This window comes from Hippocampus comes, unplaced genomic scaffold (assembly GCF_001891065.2).
Source record: "Hippocampus comes isolate QL1 unplaced genomic scaffold, H_comes_QL1_v1.1 scaffold420, whole genome shotgun sequence".
Classification (NCBI taxonomy): Eukaryota; Metazoa; Chordata; class Actinopteri; order Syngnathiformes; family Syngnathidae; genus Hippocampus; species Hippocampus comes.
In genome coordinates, this window is record NW_017806163.1 from 339,106 (window position 1) to 360,315 (window position 21,210).

The window sequence follows — 21,210 nt, forward strand, 5'->3', positions numbered from 1 at the left end:
AAATTTGCTGTTGACCAGTGTTATTGTTCGCTTTTCTTCTACATTTATCCATCCATCCATCCATCCATCCATTTTCAACACCGCTTATCCTGAACAAGGTCGTGGGTAGTTGCTGGAGCCTATCACCGTTGACCTCAGGCGGAAGGCAGACTACACCCTGAACTGGTCGCCAGTCAGTCGAAAAGGGCACAAATAGAGACAAACATTCACAACCACACAGTGACTGAGTGGGAACCGATCCCATGTTGCCCAGGCAAGTCCGGCGAGTGTACCTGCAGTACACCGTCAGTGACTTTGTATATCAATGTTTAAAGAAAATTGAGGGTCCACTGTTTTTCATCAGTGCGAGTTGGTGGCGTGGAGGGTGCAAAAAGGACAGGGCGCCCCATCAAGCTCGGACCGCCACTGCTCTCGGGAACAGACCAACGTCTCAGCTCAAAAGCTTTTCTTTTTTTTTTTTTTGCATTCAACAAATCCGAGCACCGCCTCCCCGCCGTCCCTCCGCCCCGCGCGCAGGCAGCCTGTCCGCCAGGATGGGACCAGCAGCCGCCTGATATCCATGCATGCATTCATGACCGCTAGGCCACTTCCTGGATAGAAGAATGGGACAATTCCAGCAGCAGTTTTTCTTCGCATTGCGTGTCGCTCGCAATCACGGATAAACGCCGAGTGATCCGATCGTTACTTCCAATCGATATTATCGGACCACTTTTCCTCCCACCCTTTCGTGTGTAGTTAAGGACAGCCATTGATCGCCGCCTGACCCCTTTCCACTCTCCGGGAATGTGGCTCCGCGGAAGCCCGTCGTGGAGTCATAAAAGCCCTGCTTGGAAGTGTTTTCACACAGCCGTGGCGTGTTATTCCTCGATGCCCAAGGAGCCCCAACTTGGATCAACGCTGACTATTTTGTAACGGGGGAATACAAGACATTTTCTTTTTTGATGCGTGCGTGGCCGCGGCATCAACTTCATTTTTTGGTGGGGGGGAAAGGCTTCACTCGCACGCGTGGGATTGTCACCCTCCCTCTTTTCCTATAACAAGCTAAAAGACTGAAAAAAAACCACCCAGAAACTTTGTCACTCATTGCCTCCTGGTTGCTCTCCATGAGTAGTCTAACATGCAGAGGAGACGGGAACCGAATTGCTGGTGGATTTTATCCGTAATGCTTCTTCTAACATTGCCCGAACACGGCGACTGTCATCCTGGTAAGTAGCGGCGCTTACTTTGCGGCACACAAGCTAGCTTTCATGTTACCAAGCCCCGACTCTACATAGCTGCGTATTTGAATTACTCTCATTCTTGAAATTGTGTTTATGTGGTTTTTTTTTCTTCTTCTAATCATATCGACTCTTGTAATGTCGACATAAAACGCGTTGAAAAAGGCGACGCTCACACACAACACGTCCTGAAGCTCGCTTGCTTATTAGTGTGCACGTTCATCATCATCCAGCCGCACCGTGGCGCAAAATATCCGTCACATTAACATCATAAAATCAACACTTTCTTTTTTTAATTTAACTTTTTAAAACGCTCTTTTGCCGCTCTTTGTCATCTCGCAGCTTGTCAAATTGTTGGTAGGGATGCGAAGCATAACATTGTATTCCAGTTGCCACTTTTATGCCATCTTTCGTATCGTCTTTCTTTTTAATTGGAGCCAAAGTTTGAATGGAATTGTCTTAAACGTGTTTGTGTGTCTGTGTGTGCGTGTATGTCTACTTGTTATGATGAGGGCGACACTTGCCCCTTTGGTATGCTAGACAGCGAGTATAGGACTGTGACTCATTTTACATCCACCGGACAATTTATTAGGTACACCTGGGAGCTGAATCCGTGTTACAAAAAGACAGCATGACAATTTCGTATTGCAGTGTGACACAAAAATAACCACTGTTGGGTTCATAGTTCTCTGACGGCATTGATTAAAAAAAAATAGAGAAATCTAGTTCCCTTGAAGGTGGCACGACAGTTGACTGGTTGGCACGTCCACTTCACAGTGCAGAGGTACACCGTTCGATTCCAGCTCCGGCCTTCCTGTGTGGAGCTTGAATGTTGTCCCCGTGCATGCGTGGATTTTCTCCAGGTACTCCGGTCTCCTCCTATGTTCCAAAAACATGAATGGCAGGTTAATGGAACACTCTAAATTGTCCCTCGGTGTGAGTGTGAGTGCGAATGGTTGTTCGTCCATGTGTGCCTTGCGAGTGGCTGGCAATTAGTTCAGGTTGTCCCTGCCTGAAGACAGCTGGGATCGGCTACAGCACGCCCGCGACCCTCGTGGAGCATATGCGGTTTAGACAATTGATCGATGGGTAGTTTCCTTGATGCAACTAACAAGAAAATGTGTGAAAATGCCCCCAGTATTATTTTATAGTATATATTCAACTTACATTTAATTGTGCAAAAATCTGATTCAAAGAAATGCAAGCGCTGTATTTGTAGTCTGCAGGATTGTTAAAGAAATAGTTCTCTGACAGTGTCACTCAAAACTGATTGGAATTCTTTTGCAGATTTTTTTTTTTAATCTAACGGTGTAGTGGTTCATTCAGATGATGTTCATGGAACCAGCGTAGGTTCAATTCCTTGGTGATGTTCCAAATCTGCACCTCTTTGACGGTGTTCAGTAGCCTTTTTGCCGATATTTTTTATTTTTATTGACAGATTTTGCCCAGGTCTGTTTTGAAAATGTGCACTCTCTAACGGTTTAGCTGTTCATTCATATGACGTCCATGCAGGCAACGCAAGGCTGAATTTCCATTCAGGGACAGTGTGAAAGGTCGGTTTCTATATGTGCGCTGCATTAAGTGGCGACCATTCTAGTGTAGAACTGTGCGATAGAATTAAATAAATTGCAGTACTATATGAAAAGCAAACACGTACAATTTCTGCCCTCTATCGTTGATGATATTTTATTTTTTTCCTGTAGTTTCATTTCCTCCATTCAGAGATACGCTTACGCCACCGCCACTAGCTGTGGATGTGCGTCCAAAGTGTGGGTGATCAATTTATCCAGCGATTCACATTAGTGTTTGGAGCAAGCTGTGTTCTCGGACGCACGAGCCGGTCGGTGCGTTATCCTCAAGAAGCAGTCTTGTGTTTCTTTTCCATCCATTGGATTTTCATCTTAGCACACAGAATTTATGTTAGTCAATATGTATTATCTACAGTACTTGAATGGCCTCACGACTTCTTTCTTCTGTGTCCTTGATGTCTTCTTTGTTTCTCATCGACATATTTCTTTGACATAGTCCCTCTTATTGTTTAGACTGAGTCACAACAATGGGTTGAACCAGGTTATTCATTGAAATGGGCAAGTACTAATGCACCAGGTATTGTATCGGGACGCTACCGTATTTAAAGGTATCGCATTCTTCTGGAGGCTGCTGATGCCAGCCACTGATACTCGAGACAAAAAAATCTGACATTGAGTAATACATCGGCAGTAGTTGGCGCTATACTGCAGCAGTTGACACGCTGGCAAATCATCACCTGTGATAGAAAGGTTTTTGTTCACAATTTTGTGTCCATGAGTTACATGAAATTTTAAGTACAAGAGGTACTGGTACTCTGTATCAGTGAGTACGCAGCGGATACTTGTACTAGTATTGCTGTGAAAAAATAAAGTGGGATGGTGCATGCCGAGATCTTCAGCATTAGCTGACAAAGGGGTTTAAAAGTCAACCTCAAACATTGAATTCATTCACGTTTATTTGTTCACTGCTACACATACCTGAATGTCATTTGAAGGACTTCATGTTATTTCCGCTTTATTACGTTCTTTGAAAACTGTCTGTACCACTATTTTGAGACATATTGTAATTGGCTTTTAGACATTTGTATTTTATTAGAATCCATTTTTATGAATCCATTATTCGTTTGATTGTGTTTTCTTTTATGAAAATTTGACCACTCTTGCACAACTTTTGTGTTCTCATAATGGGCAGCCTTGTCTATCGTTTTCACCACAGGTCAAAAATCTGCAAGTTTTAGAAATTTTTTTTTTTTTTTTTGCTCTGATGTTCCTTACCAGTTTTTTCATATGTTTGGATGACAACACCCATCAAATCAGCAAGAATAATCGAAAAGATAACCAACTGGGAGTAGTTGTCGGTCATTACTGACAAATTTGTTCTCCCATAGTCGAATCCGCATATTAAAATGAAAGTTAAAAGCAGCAGTGATGCATTCCAACAGCCAAACGTTTTCCAGTTGGAACATAATTCAGAGAGTATAATTTGTTGGTGTTGTCACTGTGTGGCCTAAAATGCGCTCATTTATTTTTCCCCAAACTTTACCATCTCTGATCACTGTTGCTGGTCCTCATTTCCCAAAAAAAAAAAAAAAAAAAAAACCTTGCATACTGTTCTTTGATTTTTATCCGCTACTGTTCACATTGGATCCATTCATGTAGTTTTTTTTTTTTTTTTTGGTTTGTTTTTAATTGGCTTTATTTTCTTGTCTGGATGAAAATTGGTTATTCTCTAATTTATTTTATTTATTTTTAGCCAGTGCAAGTCCAACACGAGGGTGATGGCGTTAAATCAGGTAATGTACATATGGGCTGCACTGTCGGAGAAAACAGTTGGTTAGGACTTGCCAAATAAATAAATAAATAAATGGATGAATAATGCAACCAGCGCACTGACAAAGTGACCTTAGACCTCGGCCACCTCAAGGATCTTGCTATTATTAGAAAGCACCCAACTGTTACCACCACAAAATCTTTATTCATAAGAAGTCCATTTTTTAATTTTGTTTTTATTTTTACTTGAATTGTCATCATGATAAGAAAAAATGAACTTTGACAAGTGATGGACATTAAGATATCTCTATATTGCAAGTTTTATTTCTTATTCTGTTGTCAAGGATTTTCTGCTTGAGGTGACCGATTCTCCAAAGTAGATATCAGTTCTACAGCATTTTCTTTTCACCACTGACTGTTTTCTGCTACTTTGTCTGCCGCTGCTTTTCACACCGTCTGTTTTGTTGAACACTTGTGACATTTGTCGCCTATTGATGGGGGGTTGGTCGGATGAGCGCGACTTGAACATCCAAACAGCAGTCGCAACGCATACATATCCGATTTATATCCACATACAAAAGAGACCTTGGTCGGATTTTAAAAAAAAAAGAAGGAATTATCCTGTTAACATTGACAGGAAAAAAAATCTGATAAATGTCATGCTGCGCAAAAATAAATAAATATATACGAAATGACCTGCAGTATGAACTAGGGCTGCCTGCCACTAATGTTTCATTTAATAATTGATTAATCTTTTGCCGACTTTGTATTGGTCTGTCGTGGTAAAGAAGGAGCTGAGCCAAAGGGCGAAGCTCTCAATTTACCAATCGATCTACATTCCAACCCTCATCTATGGTCACGAGCTATGGGTCGTGACCGAAAGAACGAAATCCCGGATATAAGCGGCTGAAACGAGTTTTCTCCGCAGGGTGTCCGGGCTCTCCATTAGAGATAAGGTGAGAAGCTCGGTCATCCGGGAGGGGTTCAGAGTCGAGCCGCTTCTCCTCCACATCGAGAGGAGCGCGATGAAGTGGCTTGGGTATCTGATTAGGGTGCATCCTGAACGCCTCCCTGGTGAGGTGTTCCGGGCACGTCCCACCGGCAGTAGGCCCCGGGGACGACCCAGGACATGCTGGTTAGAATATGTCACCCAACTGGCCTGGGAACGCCTCGGGATCCCCCGGGAAGAGCTAGAAGAAGTGGTTGGGGAGAGGCAAGTCTGGGCTCCCCTGCTAAAGCCGCTGCCCCCACAACGCGACCCCGGATAAGCGGTAGAAAATGGATGGATTGATGGATTAATCTTTTGATGATTTTGCCATTAAATTGATAAATCAAATAAAATGTTTTTTAAATTTTCATCCCTTTATTTAAAAAATGGACATTATCTCAAATCAACAGGGCAAAAAAAAATTATGATTCAGTTCCTTGTTTGTTCTGTAAAATGTCAAGAAACACTCATAGTCTGCTGTCATGGAGGACAAATACGATTGAGAAACTGAAGTTTTGAGGATTTGGATAATTTTTAATTTAAAAAAGGTATCTAAATGATGAATCGATTATCAATAATAATTAGCGATTACTTTGATAATCATAAATCATTGCACCTTAATTTATGAAGATGTCCAAAAGAAGAAGCAAAACAAACTCGAGTTCTTCCTTTAGATGCTTACCGAGCTGAAGTCACACACGATTTCCAATATATTTTTCCATTTGATATTGGTGGAATTCGGACTAGTCCAACTGTTCTTATGTTATTATGGTTTAGCAAACGAACATTTAAGAATGGCGACTTCCACGAAAGCTTTCTGGTGTCTGACATCATTCAAAACGAAAAGGGTTATCGCATTAAAAATAGGACAGTAAGCTCTGCGAGTGTGAAGATTGGGCGAGATTATTTTTTTTTTTATGTCAAATTATTATTTTTTTTAACTGCCGGACAATCCATAAGCTTGCCTGCAATGCCACTTAATCAAGAGCAGAGAGCTAAACACGCATATTCTGTTTTCATCTCGCAACACAGTGAGGACCAAAGTGAATGATTGTACTTGTAGTGAACTGGAATAGCCTGAAATTAGTGCGACCCCCTCAATTTATTATTGAGCCGTATAATTAAAATCCTCAAATGTCATCCTTCACTGTTGATAGCATTGGTAGAACGTTAAATGCAGTTCTATCCCAGATTGATGTTGTTGCTACTCGTATGTGGCACCAATTATCCTCCATATCAGTAGCAGTGATGCAACAGAAGAACGCTTCTGTCTTAATCACAACCCTCACGGCCCCCAACGCTCCCAAGTTCCCCGCTTCCATGCCCTCAGCCTGTCGTTTTATTGACTTGTCGCCTTACAAGCTGTGAACACAGCAGACTTATTTCATATTGCATACCTCAGTGGACCTCTGACACGCAGCAGAAAGGCTGACTGCCGGACGAACGAAAAGGTCGGCGGTTGAAAAATCTAGTTCAACTGCACTCTGTTCACGTAATGGTGCTCAGCCGGCATGGTGAGTGAGGCTTTTCAATTCATTACCAGAATCTTTTATTTATTTATTTTGTAGCTTTTTGAAAAGGGAATACCGTAAATGGAGAATACATTTCCCTACCCATCTCTGTCTCTTCAAACCTACGCGACGCTTGTCACCGAGGTAACGGTCTTTGCTTCGTTTTATCTGTCAGTCGAGGCTCTTCTTTACTTCAGTTGGTAGCCGCTTAAATTGCGCTACTTAACATTGAGATTTAATCAATGTTAATGGGCCCATTAATCCTATATCTTCTTACCTTGCCTGCAGGTAGCAGATGTTAACGTCAGTTTACGTTGCTCACTCGCTCCTACGCTCCAGTCCTCCTTGCTTTTTGACCAAATATATCTTCCAAATTACATCAGCAAAGTAAACTGGCAGCTATGAGCCCGCAGTAGGGTAGGTCACATTTCAACATTTGTGACCATTTGTTCCTCGTTTTGGGACTCTTTCGAGTACCGCGGTTTGCTAGGAGAATGCTATGCCAAATGTTCTTACGACGAGTGGCTGCAGCGCGCAATAACTCCAAAGTATCGAATTTACGGGAGCGTTCCCCGATCACTCTTCAACAAATTCAAGGTAATTTTATTGGATTACTGTAACCCTGTTTTCATTTGAACGTTTGTGCCCAGTGTCTAGAGTTGGTGAAATAAATATTTGAGACTTGTTACGCAGGCTAGCTAAATACAAGTAGCGCAGATGACAGCGGTTTGTTTCCTGGTTGATGTCACTTCACATAGCATAAACTCATTTTTCCTGAAATAGATGCTTTTACTGTTGTTGTTATGAACCCAAATATTTCTAATTCATACGTTTCAAAAACAGAATTGCAATGTTGTGGTTGTCATATCGCCAGAATGTGGTACCAGCCTATATAGTCCACCTTCAGAATGGGCAACACTGAAGCACTACTTGATTGTAACCAACAGAATACTGATGTTTCTGTCTCAACAAGTTAGCGATCTAAAGGAGAATAACATTAAGTTAGCGACACTGAGTCGATGTTAATGTGTTCAATGTGACACAGTCGCTTTAAGAGTTCAGGCTACTCAAAGACATTCTCCAAATAAGTTCTTGTTACACTGTAGTCAATCAAGTGAATTATGTCAAATTCCCATGCATAGTATACATTGAGGTACCGATGTGCTGTTCTTATTTATATCCTTTTTTGCCGAGACAGCATGTTGTTGTCACATTTGTGATTTTCATTAGTTGTAAGAAAAATTTTTTCTGTAGATTTAAGCAGACTCGTACGTAATGTCATGTCTGAACTTCAAGTAGTGCTGACTAGTCGACTTTACGAACACAGTGACTTTAAGAGCGTGACGTTGACTAGTCACTCATCACATATTTTTGGCTTGAGAAAGATCACTTGCAGCACCAAATGAGTTTGTTGAATGTAATCAGTTTTGCTGTTTTGGAATGTAAGTCAAGAGGGAGAAAAAGAAAATCCAGTCTCAAATATAAGTTTGCAAAATGTTTCAGCCCACAGTAAGTGAATGGAGGGAAGGGAATCATTCCACCACGAATGAAGAACGTGATTATTTGCAAAAACTGCAAATTTCTACCATGCAGCGCCTGCTGTTGTGGTAGGTCAAAAACGAGGACATGTTCCCCCCTTTTTTGACATGTTGCGCAAATGTTACCTGGCTACCCCAGAGGCAAGCATGCCGGCAGAGAGATTTTTTTTTCTGCGGCTGGGAATACAATCATGCGGCAGTGGGAAAGCCTTCACCCAACCCACATTGCTGCTCTTGTATGTTCCGCATAAATTTGGCGTGTGCTTTCCATTTTTGGGTGATTATCTATTACTGCATTGTATCAATGTCATCAGCTACTTCTCGACGTTGAGTTGACTTTCATCACATTAGTACGACTTAGTCCGAACTCGTGCAACCTCGAGTCAAAACAAGGATTTCGATGTGGAAATGTAGTCTAGGTTCCTTGTTCTGAATAAATACTTATGAGGCTGGCGTCTCATGATCGTGCTCTCCTCGGCTTGTAAAGAGAGCTAGCGGGATGAAACAATCATCATCATTGCATTGTAGTACATACGGGGAAATGTACATCATTCAAAAGCTTAGTTGTGAATTGTCTGCTCAAAACGGTAATGTATCCTTGTCAGTTATCAGCCCGTGCTTATGAATGGAAAGGATGAACAATTAGTTCTCCACATCAAAATCTCGAGTCTTGAAGATGTCTTCGTTTCTCTTGACAACAAAGTGAGTGGGCGAGTTGTGGTGTGGCGCACCCGTCCATGTTTTGAAAGACAGTTCTGGTGACTGCCGGAGACACTTTTTGACACATTTTCACAGTTTGAACAGGATATGTGGGAGAACAAAAAGAATCCCAGTCGAATCATTCAGTGGACGTGTGAGGTTGTTACAGCAATGCAAATTTATCTGCACTTATTTTGCCAAAAAGACTCAATGAATTTAATTATGCGGTACTTGCAGGGATTTTATTCCGCTTGGTGAGTTTGGAGGACGTGAGCCACACCCCCATTTGAGGGCGTGTGTTTTCAGCACGTCATTCATGAAGTTCAGATTTGACGCCGATCGGACATTTCTGATGTTTGCAGCTGCATGGTGAAGAACTCCTTCAGGAATTTCTCTGGATAATTGGTCCACTATGTAAAATGTAGGACAGCACATTTTGCTGCCTCATGATGATAAAATCATGATGACATTAGGACCATATGCTGTAAGTCTATATTTTGTCTCAGCACTTTGTGTGGTGTCTCTCGACCAGCTGCCCGTACAACTCGCTAAATAGTCAGTTGGGAGAAACGTTGCAACTTTGAGCACTTTTCACTTGCGCACATAACGATGTTTGCTTATTTTCTTGCAATGACCATTTAGCTGGTCCATTGGATGGAGGAAAAAAAATGTACGATGGCTGTCGGGACTCTCATTATAGAAACTATAATAATGCCATCCTGGGATGTTCATGTTGGAAGAAATTGGCAATGCCCGAAAGTATTATTTCAGGTTTTGTGCTCAGTCGTGCGCAACAGCTAGTATGCTTTATGCTTGCTTTGCAAAAAGAAAAACTGCATACTAGATTTCCTCCAACAGTGACCTCTGCTCTAATAGACGTGTCTCAATTAATCTCCCGGTGTTTCATCCACTTGAAACAAATTAGCCCCCCTTCCCAATTAGCCCCCTTCGATTTTCCTTCGTAAACATAGACACTAATGACTTAACTGCACTGTTGCTAACCAAAAAAGCAGCAACTACAAAACGGCAAAACACTGTCGGATCAGTCAAAAACTGGGACACAGTGCCTCCTGTTATAAATGGTGTGCCTGGAGTTTTCACTGGTTCTGTACAGGGCCAGTGCTTAAAATATTTTTTTAGAGCACCAGTCATGAAAATACGAAGAGACCATCTAACATTTCTATTGCGGACACTTTTATTGTCAACGAGCTCTTGTTGTTTACCATTTTGAACCAGAATAAGGAGTTCCAAAAATGAATCTTATGTTTAATACCCAAATTAATCATATGGCATGCAAGTATCCCAGAAAAAACCCAAAACAGTTTAATAATACAATTAAATAACTGTAATCAAGAAAAAAATAATGTGCTTCACTATGTGTTCGGTATTGTTGTAAAACAATAAATTTGAAAATTCATGGATCGCAATAAAAATATATTTTCGCATAAAAATATCATTTCGGATCAGGATTTCTTCATCGTTGTCCATAAACTGCGATTTTGGTAATTACCGAGGCTGTTAACTTTGGGCAGCTGCGACATAAACCTTTCATTGAGTGGTGGTCCAATAAACGTGTTAAGTACCGTGTATATCGTATTTAATATTATAGAAATGTCCTTGTCCTCTTTGCAGTTGGGTAAATGCAGCCACACTTATGCTAGGACATATGGCACTTCATACTGTCACCTTTGAGTCGCTTCTGTGTTTCATCTTCATAGAGTGCAAACACACATTGAGCAGTTTCTGTTTTTCACTGTGCGACTGTCAGAAAAATCTGGCTGCTGTTGATAATAGCAATCGATAAGCTCGGAGGCACACAAGTATGGTTAGATCGGACAAATTGGAAGCATTGCTCGATTCCCATCCATACAGCACATCGGCTTAATGGATCAAAAGAAGAAAAAGGCATTACAGAAATGTGCCAGAGGCCACTAGATTTGATCAAAATCAAATTGGCTTGCATGGCAGTGCACTATTTCTGGCTTAATGTGACAAATGGCCGAAATGGCCAGTGGACATAAATGGGGAGTTTGCCATCTGTGGCAACGCGGCGCATCAGATGAGTTTAATTAAAAAAAAATAAAATGCAAATGTTGTGTCATTTGAGTAGCTGTACGTCACTGGTAAATTTTTGACGTTGTTTAGCTTGCCGAAAACCCGAGGCAATCTGTGTGGTGAATCTCACTCTCTGTTTTAGCAGAGAGACTGCTGGTCACAGTAGCTTTTTAATCAATTAGAAATGACTCACTGCCACTTCACTCCAAATCATTTCATCTGTCCTAGCCACAAAAGACACACACACACACACACACACACACACACACACACACACACACACACGAACTGTATTGGACAAGGCTTTTCTAAAACAAAGGGAAAACACTGCTGGGGAATCAAATGCACTTATTTCCTTTGCTTCTCGACAAACGTGATGAATGTCCAGGCTGTGAGGCAGTGTCACTAAAGGACATATACTGCTGCACTCAAGGACCTGGCCATATCAATAAATGTCCTGTGTCCTTCAGTCTCCACATCCTCTTTCCCCTTAAACAATCTTGCCGTGATGCGATACCGTGTCAGCTTTGCTTACAGCTGAGCTGTCAGTCAGCGTTGCCCCATGGAGAGTGGAAACAATGGAAACCTTCAGGCTCCTACTTCCTGCATTGTGTTGTTGTGCATCAACGGAGCATGTGTTTGCTTTGTGCTCATTGTTGTTTTCTTTCTTTCAGGCTACATTCACCATGGCCTGACAGTAGACGTCCCCATCCATGAGGCTAATTTCCCCTGTCGTGAACTATGGAATTATACGCACAGTCCCTAAATGTGTATGACTAGGTCACGGGTGTCAAACTCATTTTTGGCACGGGGTGTATTGTAGTTTCCTTTCCTTCAGAGGGTCGTTATTACTGTGAAATCATATAAATGTGTCATTGCTGCATCATGTTGTAATGCACAGTTAGCCCTGCAATTGGTTTTTAATATTCATACTTTTAGCAACAAATTTAATTTAGCATCAGTAGTCATAAAAGTAGTGTCAGACAAATACCCGACTATTTTTTTTTTGTATGTGTTGAGGAGAATTTTTTTTTCTTAGACAGTGCATTGGTGTCTGGTAACTTACCTGTAAGATGACTTGTTGTTTTTCGCTTGTTCGTAGAACTTATTAACTTTATGGCAATGTTTACTTTTTCTGCCTTACTTGGCCAAATCACACTTGTAAAAGAGGTTTTATTATCTGTGATTCTCATGTGGGTAAATTAAGGATTTGATTAATTGATTAAAATAAAGAAGTGGAAATATGATCGGAATGTCTGTTCAAAAGTGAAGAAGGTTGGCAAATTTGGAACAGATTTTGAACCGTTAAATTTGAAAACAGAAGTCCTTGGAAAACAGAGACAGTGAAATACTTAAATATGCTTAGCTGTTTTTCAGAGAATGTTAAGAACGGATTTGGTGAAAAAAATTCTCTTTGAAATTACACAAAACGTATTGGCACAGAAAAAAAGAACAAATCCATTAGTCAAGAAACATGAAGTAGGCGTACGTATCCCTTTAGGCTTCCAGAGTTTCTTCAATAAAATATTCAGTTCAGTATATCATTATTTTCAAAGGTTGGAGTTAACGGCAACACTAAATGTTGCTTGGTGCTTTGCCACTTAAGTGTGAACTTTCTTTCGACGGCCACACAACTTGGTGTGGTGGGCCAGAGCTGACCCCCAGGCCTCGGGTTTGACACCTTTTGACAAGGCTTTCAGGTGATTTGGATAAAGTGTATTTTAACCTTACATTACATTGTTTTGAACAGCTGTAGAAAATGTGGAAAATGCACCTTGGCTCTCTTTAAGCTGCGTGACTATGAATTGAATTTACTGCTGGTTGCAAATTTTCTACCCACTGTTTTGATGAAACAAAACAAAACAAAAACGGTACTTGAGCGTCAGGACAGACAGCTGTTGTATTTACAGAATACAAAATGAACTTGGAAATGATGCCTCGCAGTTGTTCATGCTCAGATCTTTTGACTTTCTCTGTCATCCTGCCAAGAAGCAACCACTAAAATACATAAAACATTCTAAAGCGGTTTCACATTTATACGGTACCTGCAAAAATACACAAGTGAAGTCCTCCGAACACCTGGCTATTGTCTTTGGGGAGAAGTCACTCTGCAGTAGTCACAGCTGGCTGTTTATCATCTTCAGCTCTGATTGGCAGGGATGGAAAACGTAACGTACCCGTGCACTGTGGTTGCGCTTAAAACGCATCCAATATGTTCATTTTATAAAACAGAAACACCCCGGGGGTACAGTTTGTGTAGACTCCAAACAGAAGGCAGTACATATGGGTAAAAAAAAAAAAAAAAAGAAACTAAGGTATGTTAGCTAGCTTGTTAGCTGTGGCACAGGTCCGCTGAGAGCGATGACCATTGAGAGCTCAAGTTTCAAAATCAGTCGGTTTACTTTTACGTGCGCACGTAATTAAATGTTATGATCACATTGCATGATTTTGTGAAACTTTTTTTTTTGTTTGAGTTTAGAATTTTTGGATGAGATCTCATACGATATATACTGTACATAAATCGCTGGTTTCCGGAGTAACTCCAGTACAGGGTACAATTCATGACAACAGCATTGACAAAATGAGAATGTATTTTATCTATTTATTTATTTTCATTAGCAATGAAAGACTGAATAATGACCAAAGAGGCTCTAATAGGTACACATTCCGCATATAGACCGAAAAGTTAGCGGTGTGATTTTTTTCAAAATGCCTTTTCAGCCTTGCATTTGTCTTTATTCCCATGATCAAAAGTGTATCAGAATTGTCACTCTGGTCTCTGAGTGTACGATTTGCCCCTGTTGTTGTGCAGATTCTTCCTTTGGACTAAAAATAATGACTTTATAATTTAAGGTGATAGCACTATCAGCATGTCTTGAAATCTGAAAAATTGATACCATCATGCCTTTGGCAAAGGCAATCAGTCGTTAATTGTCTCAAAGCAGCTTGACAAATTATTTTTCTTTTCAGTCATTCAGCACTAAATGCTTTACCGGTAAATGTATTAACTGTGGAAGTATGTTGTATTGTTTTTATTCATTATTCTAGACGCCAACATAGCAGAGGTTCTTTCTTCTCCTTCTCAAGGTTTGTTTCTCCCACATGTAAGAAAGCGATAAGCATCAATAGGAAGGGAGTCATTTTTTAATTTCTTTTTTAAACTGTGCTTTGACAAAGCAATCAAAGAACTTTAAGTGACGTGGAGCGCTGTTCAGCAGTGGAGTGGTGTGATTGCTTGATGTAAAATGGTGCGGCTCCAGAGGAAATCTGGTGCGAGTTAATTTAAGAGGATTTCAAGAGTAGAGGGAAATGTGCTGACTTGGATGCTTTTAGGAGGGAGTTTAAAGACTGCCCCTATCGATCCTCTTGGCATGTTTCCCCTTGGGGAATGCAAATGTTTCACTTCCTTTACTCACATCCAAATCCTCTTGGTCGGAGAACCTTAATTATCTAGGGATTTGAATACCACGGCCTTTTCCTCTGGTAACTTAATTTTCCAGAAACAAATAGTTTCACACTTGCTGAACAATGACCACCCTTCTATTTGTAAGCTGCTGTGACAAGAGATGGTGTGACCCATCTCAACTGTTGAATTTGCTAATTGCCAAGAAAAATCCTGGTTCACTACACCCTCCCCCCTTTTTTTATCCTTTTTTTTTTTTTTTTAAACAAATGTCATCACAATACCTGCAAGTTTGCTCATCTGTCAAACACTATTGCACACTGAAGCTGTGACAGCTGCTGCATGTTATTGTCACAGCCAATTTAAACCCCAACCCAAGTGTTTACCAGAGCGAGGAGACCTATCCCCAGGTAACTGCTAATCACTCAGGGATTCAACACATCATCTGTCCCACGCTTAATAGTCGGCATGGAACAGGCGGTGGAAGGCAGCGGCTCTGCCTGAACAGCCACACAGCTCTCAAGACAACTCAATGTTATGGATGATTGGCCCAATTAAAAGGTTTTGCTTGAGTTGATGACACAGGTGACACTATAGTGCCATTCCTGACAAAATGAGACTATCATTTAGCATAGCCGCTACTATGAGATAAAGTGTAGGTTGGTGTAATTGTGCTTTGAATAGCAAAAGTCACAACAGTCGCAAACATTATGGTAGTAGTCTGAGCACTCTGTTATTTGTAATTCTTTATGTCCAAAGATTAAACGACAAAAAGGAGCCGGTCTCGCTGAAGCTTGTGTAAAGTGTGAAAACAGTGTTGTTTTTTTTTTTCTGTGATCAGTTAATTGCTTTGTCAATGAAAGTATAGAAGTTTACAATCAAAACACCCATGTTTTTATTATTTAGCAGCAATGGCCACACAGTCAAAACCCGTGTACACATTTGACTTAACAAATCAACCCACCTCACCTCAAAGTTCAGAGATGGCGTCACTCCATACCTGTTGACTTTTCATCGCTGGCAGCTCTTTTGCCTGCGTGTCACTGTTGTGATAATATCCTGCACAATCGCATTTGTGGTTCGTAAGCATTTTTTGCGTATAGTTGATGAATGCCGTCTACAGTGTGTGTTGACCAAAGTAGAATTGTAGATCAACAGATTACAGCAAATGGAAATGACAGTAAATTCCTTGCTGATGCTGCTAATACTAAAACAAATACTATACATACATTCCGAGGAAATGGAAAAAGACAGAAAGCAATAAACAGGATAAAACGAGTTTTGGGCTAAATCTCTGGCTCATATTTGATAGGGTAGATGAGGTATTATAAATGTCTGGTCATATGAAATGATTTTTTTCCCCCCCTTTATATCCTCTATCCAAGGTGAACATTTCCAACCACAAATAAATGTAAAGCCTGCTTGTGGAGGCTTAAGTCGAAATGACACAAATATAAAACGTGAATGATTACCCAGCATTGTGCAGAAAATGACTCTACTCTAGGGATCTTTTTTTTGTGTGTGGTTTTTTTTGGGGGGGGTTTGATGTGAGCTTCCACATTTGCACACACGCACACACACGCACACACAAAGAGCTTTGGTGGAGTTGAGTGGGAGGGCTGGCTGGTGGGCTAGCAAATAACAACCAGTGTGGCTAACTTTTGTTTAGGCTGCGGAACCTTTTTGAAAAACAGTCCACGGCATCTCTGAAAGGTCACAACTGCCTCCGCCTTTTGAGCCTTTATTATAGGAGTAGAACTCGATATTGGGACTGCTTTCATTGATCATAAAAGTAGTAGACAGTTTGCAATTTTAAATTTAGTACAAAGAAGTTTTTGTTAACACCCGCTATTAGCGCCTTGTGCTTTGACGTTCTGGTTTGTTGTGCTGTTACGTGACTTAACAATTATCAACACTCCTCAATTAAAGCTTACGCATGTAGGAGTTTTAGGTGTGTCAAACTCATTTGTACAGTGGGACAAAACGTAAAGCAAACATTTACTGAAAAGACTAAAACTCAGCATTTTTAAGCATGAATATGAATAGAATCGGACAGGATGCAATGATATCATTCCAAAATCATTTTCAGAAATTAATTCAACATTATACATGTTCAGAATATTAATATGCTGCATACAAAACAGAAAATGTCATTGAAATGGTGCTTTTCAGTAAAAGATAAAATAGTAATTAATCAGCGCTTGATACTTGGCAGCTTAGATTCTCAGGATGGACTGCAAATGTCCATTACTGATCTGATTCATATGTGCTGTTTTGTTAATTTTCATCCTCGAGAACAACTATGTGCAACCAAAGATGCACAGTGTTTTAAGCTGCATGTAGACCGAGCTACAGATGTCTGCGATTAGCTAGTCATTAAGCAAGGCAAGTAATTGGGATTTATAGTTTGTATGTGATTGGCGCTTTGTATCATGCCATTAAAATAAAACGTTAGGAAATTGGAGGAGGAGGTGTTCCCAGCATGCTTTGCTGTGTTTACATTTATGTGTAGTTGTTATTGTACCTCTCAAGGGGGAAGTAATGCCGCAAATGTTCTTTTCAATAAGTTTTATGTAGCCCGACTAGTCTAGAAACGGCATTCTGCTTATTATTGCACTTGTGGAATATGAGTTAAGCAGTCAAATCTACGATTTTTTTTGTCCATCTCAGTGGGCGGCCATTTTGCCAGTTGCTATGAACTGAAAATGACATCACAGTTGCATGGCTCAGCTTCAGAAAACAGATGACCTGTGATTAGTGGTTACCTGAGCCCTGAACGACTGTGATGTCATTTTCAATTGACAGCAAGTGGCAAAATGGCCATCCCCTGAGATGGACAAAAACGGGTGGATTCTGCTGCTTAATGCATATTCCACAAACGCAATATTAATCACAATGCCTTGTTTAGACTAGTGGAGACGCGCAGAACATGTTACTGTCAAGAAAATGTTTGGGTTGCCTCCCACATTGTTATTTTGTACAGACATGGTATAGTAGTTTAAGTGGTGGTGTTTGTCGTTGTATACAGCAGTGTTTCACTGAGCCAAAGCATCCATGTCATACTCCAAAATAAATATAAAAACACCAAACAAACAAAAAAATGTCTTAAAAATATGAAGACTGAAATAATGACCTCTTCTCAATTCACCCCCCAATGTACTTATACTCGGTGTGAAACTTCAGGCCTGTTTAATTGTACACAAAGCTGATATACTCGCCGGAAGCCATGACTTTTTCTGTTGTCGGAATGGCAACAGGTGGAAGTACAGGTTTAGTACATTCTGCCATTGATTGGAAGAGCATTTCATTGTTCTGCCTGTCACCATATGAAGCTGGCATCGGGCCTGTCATGATAACAATTTTTTCAACAAATTGAATTATTTCCTGTAGCAGCCCTGATGATCTCTCATGGTGACTAGTGTGCCAAGGCACGCTTATTTGTCCAGTTAAAATATTGCTGTTTGATGTTTGTGTTGGATTCGATATCCCATCTTACAATGCTTGGGCAATTAATGAGATTCTGGTCTCGAGCAGCTTAAGTGAAACATGTTTGTGCTGTGTCAGTGACAGATAAAAAGTAGGTGTCACAGTGAACAGGAGAGATGGTCTTTATTCACTCAAGCTTGCCGCACGTTGTTTCCATGCTATTTAACAAATAGCTCTGCGGGTTGGATCTAATTGCATAACGTGACCCGTTGGCTGGCGGTTAGAATGTTGAATCTTTAAAAAAGGAAAAAAAAATGTGTGTGTGTGTGTGTGTGTCTGTCTGTCTGTCTATATACTGTACACACATATATATATATATATATATATAAACTTTGCTGCTGTGAATTGGGAATTTCTCCATTGCGAGACTAATAAAGGTTTTCTTATCTTATCTTATATTAGGTCAAAATGGGTAACACCTCCAAAGGTAGTGGAGAATGACCGAGTGAAGATCCTGTGGGACTTCCAGATACAGACTGACAAGATGGTAATGGCGAATCAACCAGATATCGTTATCATAGATAAAGGGCAGAGGAAAGCCGTTGGAGTGGCTGTAGCGATACCAAGTGATGTAAATATCTGAAAGAAGGAACACAAGAAACTGGAAAAATATGAAGGGCTCAGAGAGGAGCTGGAGAGAGCCTGGAAGGGAAAGGTGACAGTCGTGCCTTTATGCTGGTCGGCGCACTCGGGGCAGTGACCCCCAAACTGGATGAGTGGTTGCAACAGATCCCGGGAACAACATCATGTCAAAAACAAAGAATAGAGTGAAGAATAAAAATGATGGTCATTTAACTTTTAACTGCCCTCTTTAGTCCATGTTCTCTCTCAGAAGTGGTTTTTGCCTGGCGTTTTGTAAAGAACTCATCCAAGGATGTTTGCTTTTGTCGGCTTTTAACAATCCTTCGGAAATGTCCAAGGCAAACGTCAGCATAGTGAGCGATCGCCTGACCGGTGAACACTTTTTCTGGGTGATTCGCATTTACGTAAAACCTTCGGAAGACCTCCTGGGCGAATGACGAGGACGCTGCATAAACACATCTATCTACACACATCGACATATACGGTAGAAGTCCCTCTTAGCCAACGGGATGTCAGGATGATGCTCGGTAATAGCCAATGGCAGAGCAGCTATAAGTATGTTGTGTTCAGGAAACTCGGAGCTGTGAGTAGCAGGCCATACTGTAGTTTTACCCTTCGTATCTTGAAATTTCTTTCGTGACAAGAGGCAATATTTTTCCTGTTGAGACGTTTCAGTAGCCATCAAAGTCCTTTTTCTGTTTTATTTTTTTTGTCCAACAAACGTGACAACCAAATGAAATTTATCATACCCGTATAGTTGAATATAAAAACCTTGCCTGTTCTACTGTATTTAAACAACCTTCTTTGAGGAGAGAAAGAAAAAAAAAAAACATCAACAGTGGCCTACACAATAGACGCTGTGCTCCGATGAAAATGTCATGACAGTGTTGCTCTGCTACGACCTGTGATATCGCCACATGTTGTGTTGGACATCATTAGTTCATCATGACATCTGTAAAGTGAACTTGACTTTGGAGTTTTAAAAATGTGCTGCTTTTATACACAGGGGAGCATAGCGGAGCAAAACCAACCATTTTGAAAAATACCTTTCTGCGAGTGACAGAGCCTGGAATACAAAATAGATGATGATGTATTAATTACAACACTTTGTATTTTTATTTGTATAATTTGAATAGACATTTTCAATTTCTGGTAGATATACAAAAATGCACTGTATATGATTTTTAAAAAGGTATTCGTATGTATAAATGTCCTGATACAAAACCTTGGTGCAATGTGTACCAGTGTAAATAAATGTCCATGACCGTGGTAACTGACAAGAGGGAATCATAATAATGTTGTGCAAGTGGTAAGGAGAAGGGAAAGTATTTCATTGTGTATAAATTGGATGTTTATTTCAAAAGTATTGCCAGTTGAACAAAAGAATTTCTTCCATTCTTAATATTTCCAGGCAGTGGCAGTAAAAGAAAGGGGGAAGGAATGGAATGCAGGCTCGGTGTGACCTTCAGAAAAATACAAACAAATACACTGAAGGAATCATAATGTGTGGTGTGACATGTCAACTTTGCATCGTATTGTTGATCGTCAACTCAGTAAGCTCAGATGTCAATACTAATGGCTCCTTTCCACTCACATCTTTACGTTTCTAATGTTTCGTCTTCATAGTTCGTTAAACCCAAGCAAATAAAGCATGTACAAATCAGTCCTAAGAGTGAACAGTGTACAGTCGTTGCAATTATGTGTCGAGAGTATCACATTGCCTGCCGTGGTTTTATTTGTCATTTTTAAATGCAGCCTTCAAGTATTGATCAGAGAGCAGCACCAAAGAGCACTTAAAGAGGAAGCAAAGAGTTCTGACTGCTTGTATGGCCCTAGGCAGGCGTGAAGATCCTGTTTGGAAGTGATGCATGCAAAGTCCAAGAGCACCCATTATTATTTATGGCTTGCACTGAGTCATTTGGCCAGTGAGCTTCAGGTTTGATATATTTATAAATGTTTTTTTATTTCTTTTTTTTTTGTAGCATCTTGGTGAGTATTAAAACCTAAGCTGTTCACAGTTGGCTATAACCTGATGTTATAAAGCTTTTTAGATGCTTTCCAATGATAAATGCAGTATTTGTATGCTTGATTGTCATGTGCCAGCTGTTACGGCTCATTTGTGCTCACCTTGAGTACCAAAATAAACCTCTGCATTTTCAACTGTATAAACATTGTTTTAATTGGCATTACCATTGAGGGAAATTGACAATTAACTCCACTTTCAGTCCTTTTGGGTATTCTTAACGCTGCCTCCATTGTGGTGCTACGGTAATGGGTAGTCCACTATCACAGAAATACAAACAGAATGAGCATCGTGGACGTAAGGAAGGCTCCTTGCTTAAAGATCCACTAAAGTCAATGCGCAAAGACTGAGAATTATGTAGTATTGAAACGTGGAGACATACAGTAGCATTTAAAGTGTTTTTCACCAT

At 40.5% G+C, this 21,210-nt stretch overlaps 1 protein-coding gene across 1 annotated transcript in view; it reads left to right on the top strand.

The window, feature by feature from the left end:
- The first annotated feature begins 503 nt into the window (after positions 1-503).
- The window catches only part of ca16b (carbonic anhydrase XVI b), a 105,755-nt gene continuing 85,048 nt past the window's right edge, over positions 504-21,210 (top strand). The window contains exon 1 of the mRNA XM_019895747.1: positions 504-1,205. Within this exon, the coding sequence (XP_019751306.1) occupies positions 1,118-1,205 (88 nt within the window). The 5' untranslated portion in view covers positions 504-1,117. The remainder of the gene's footprint in view (positions 1,206-21,210) is intronic.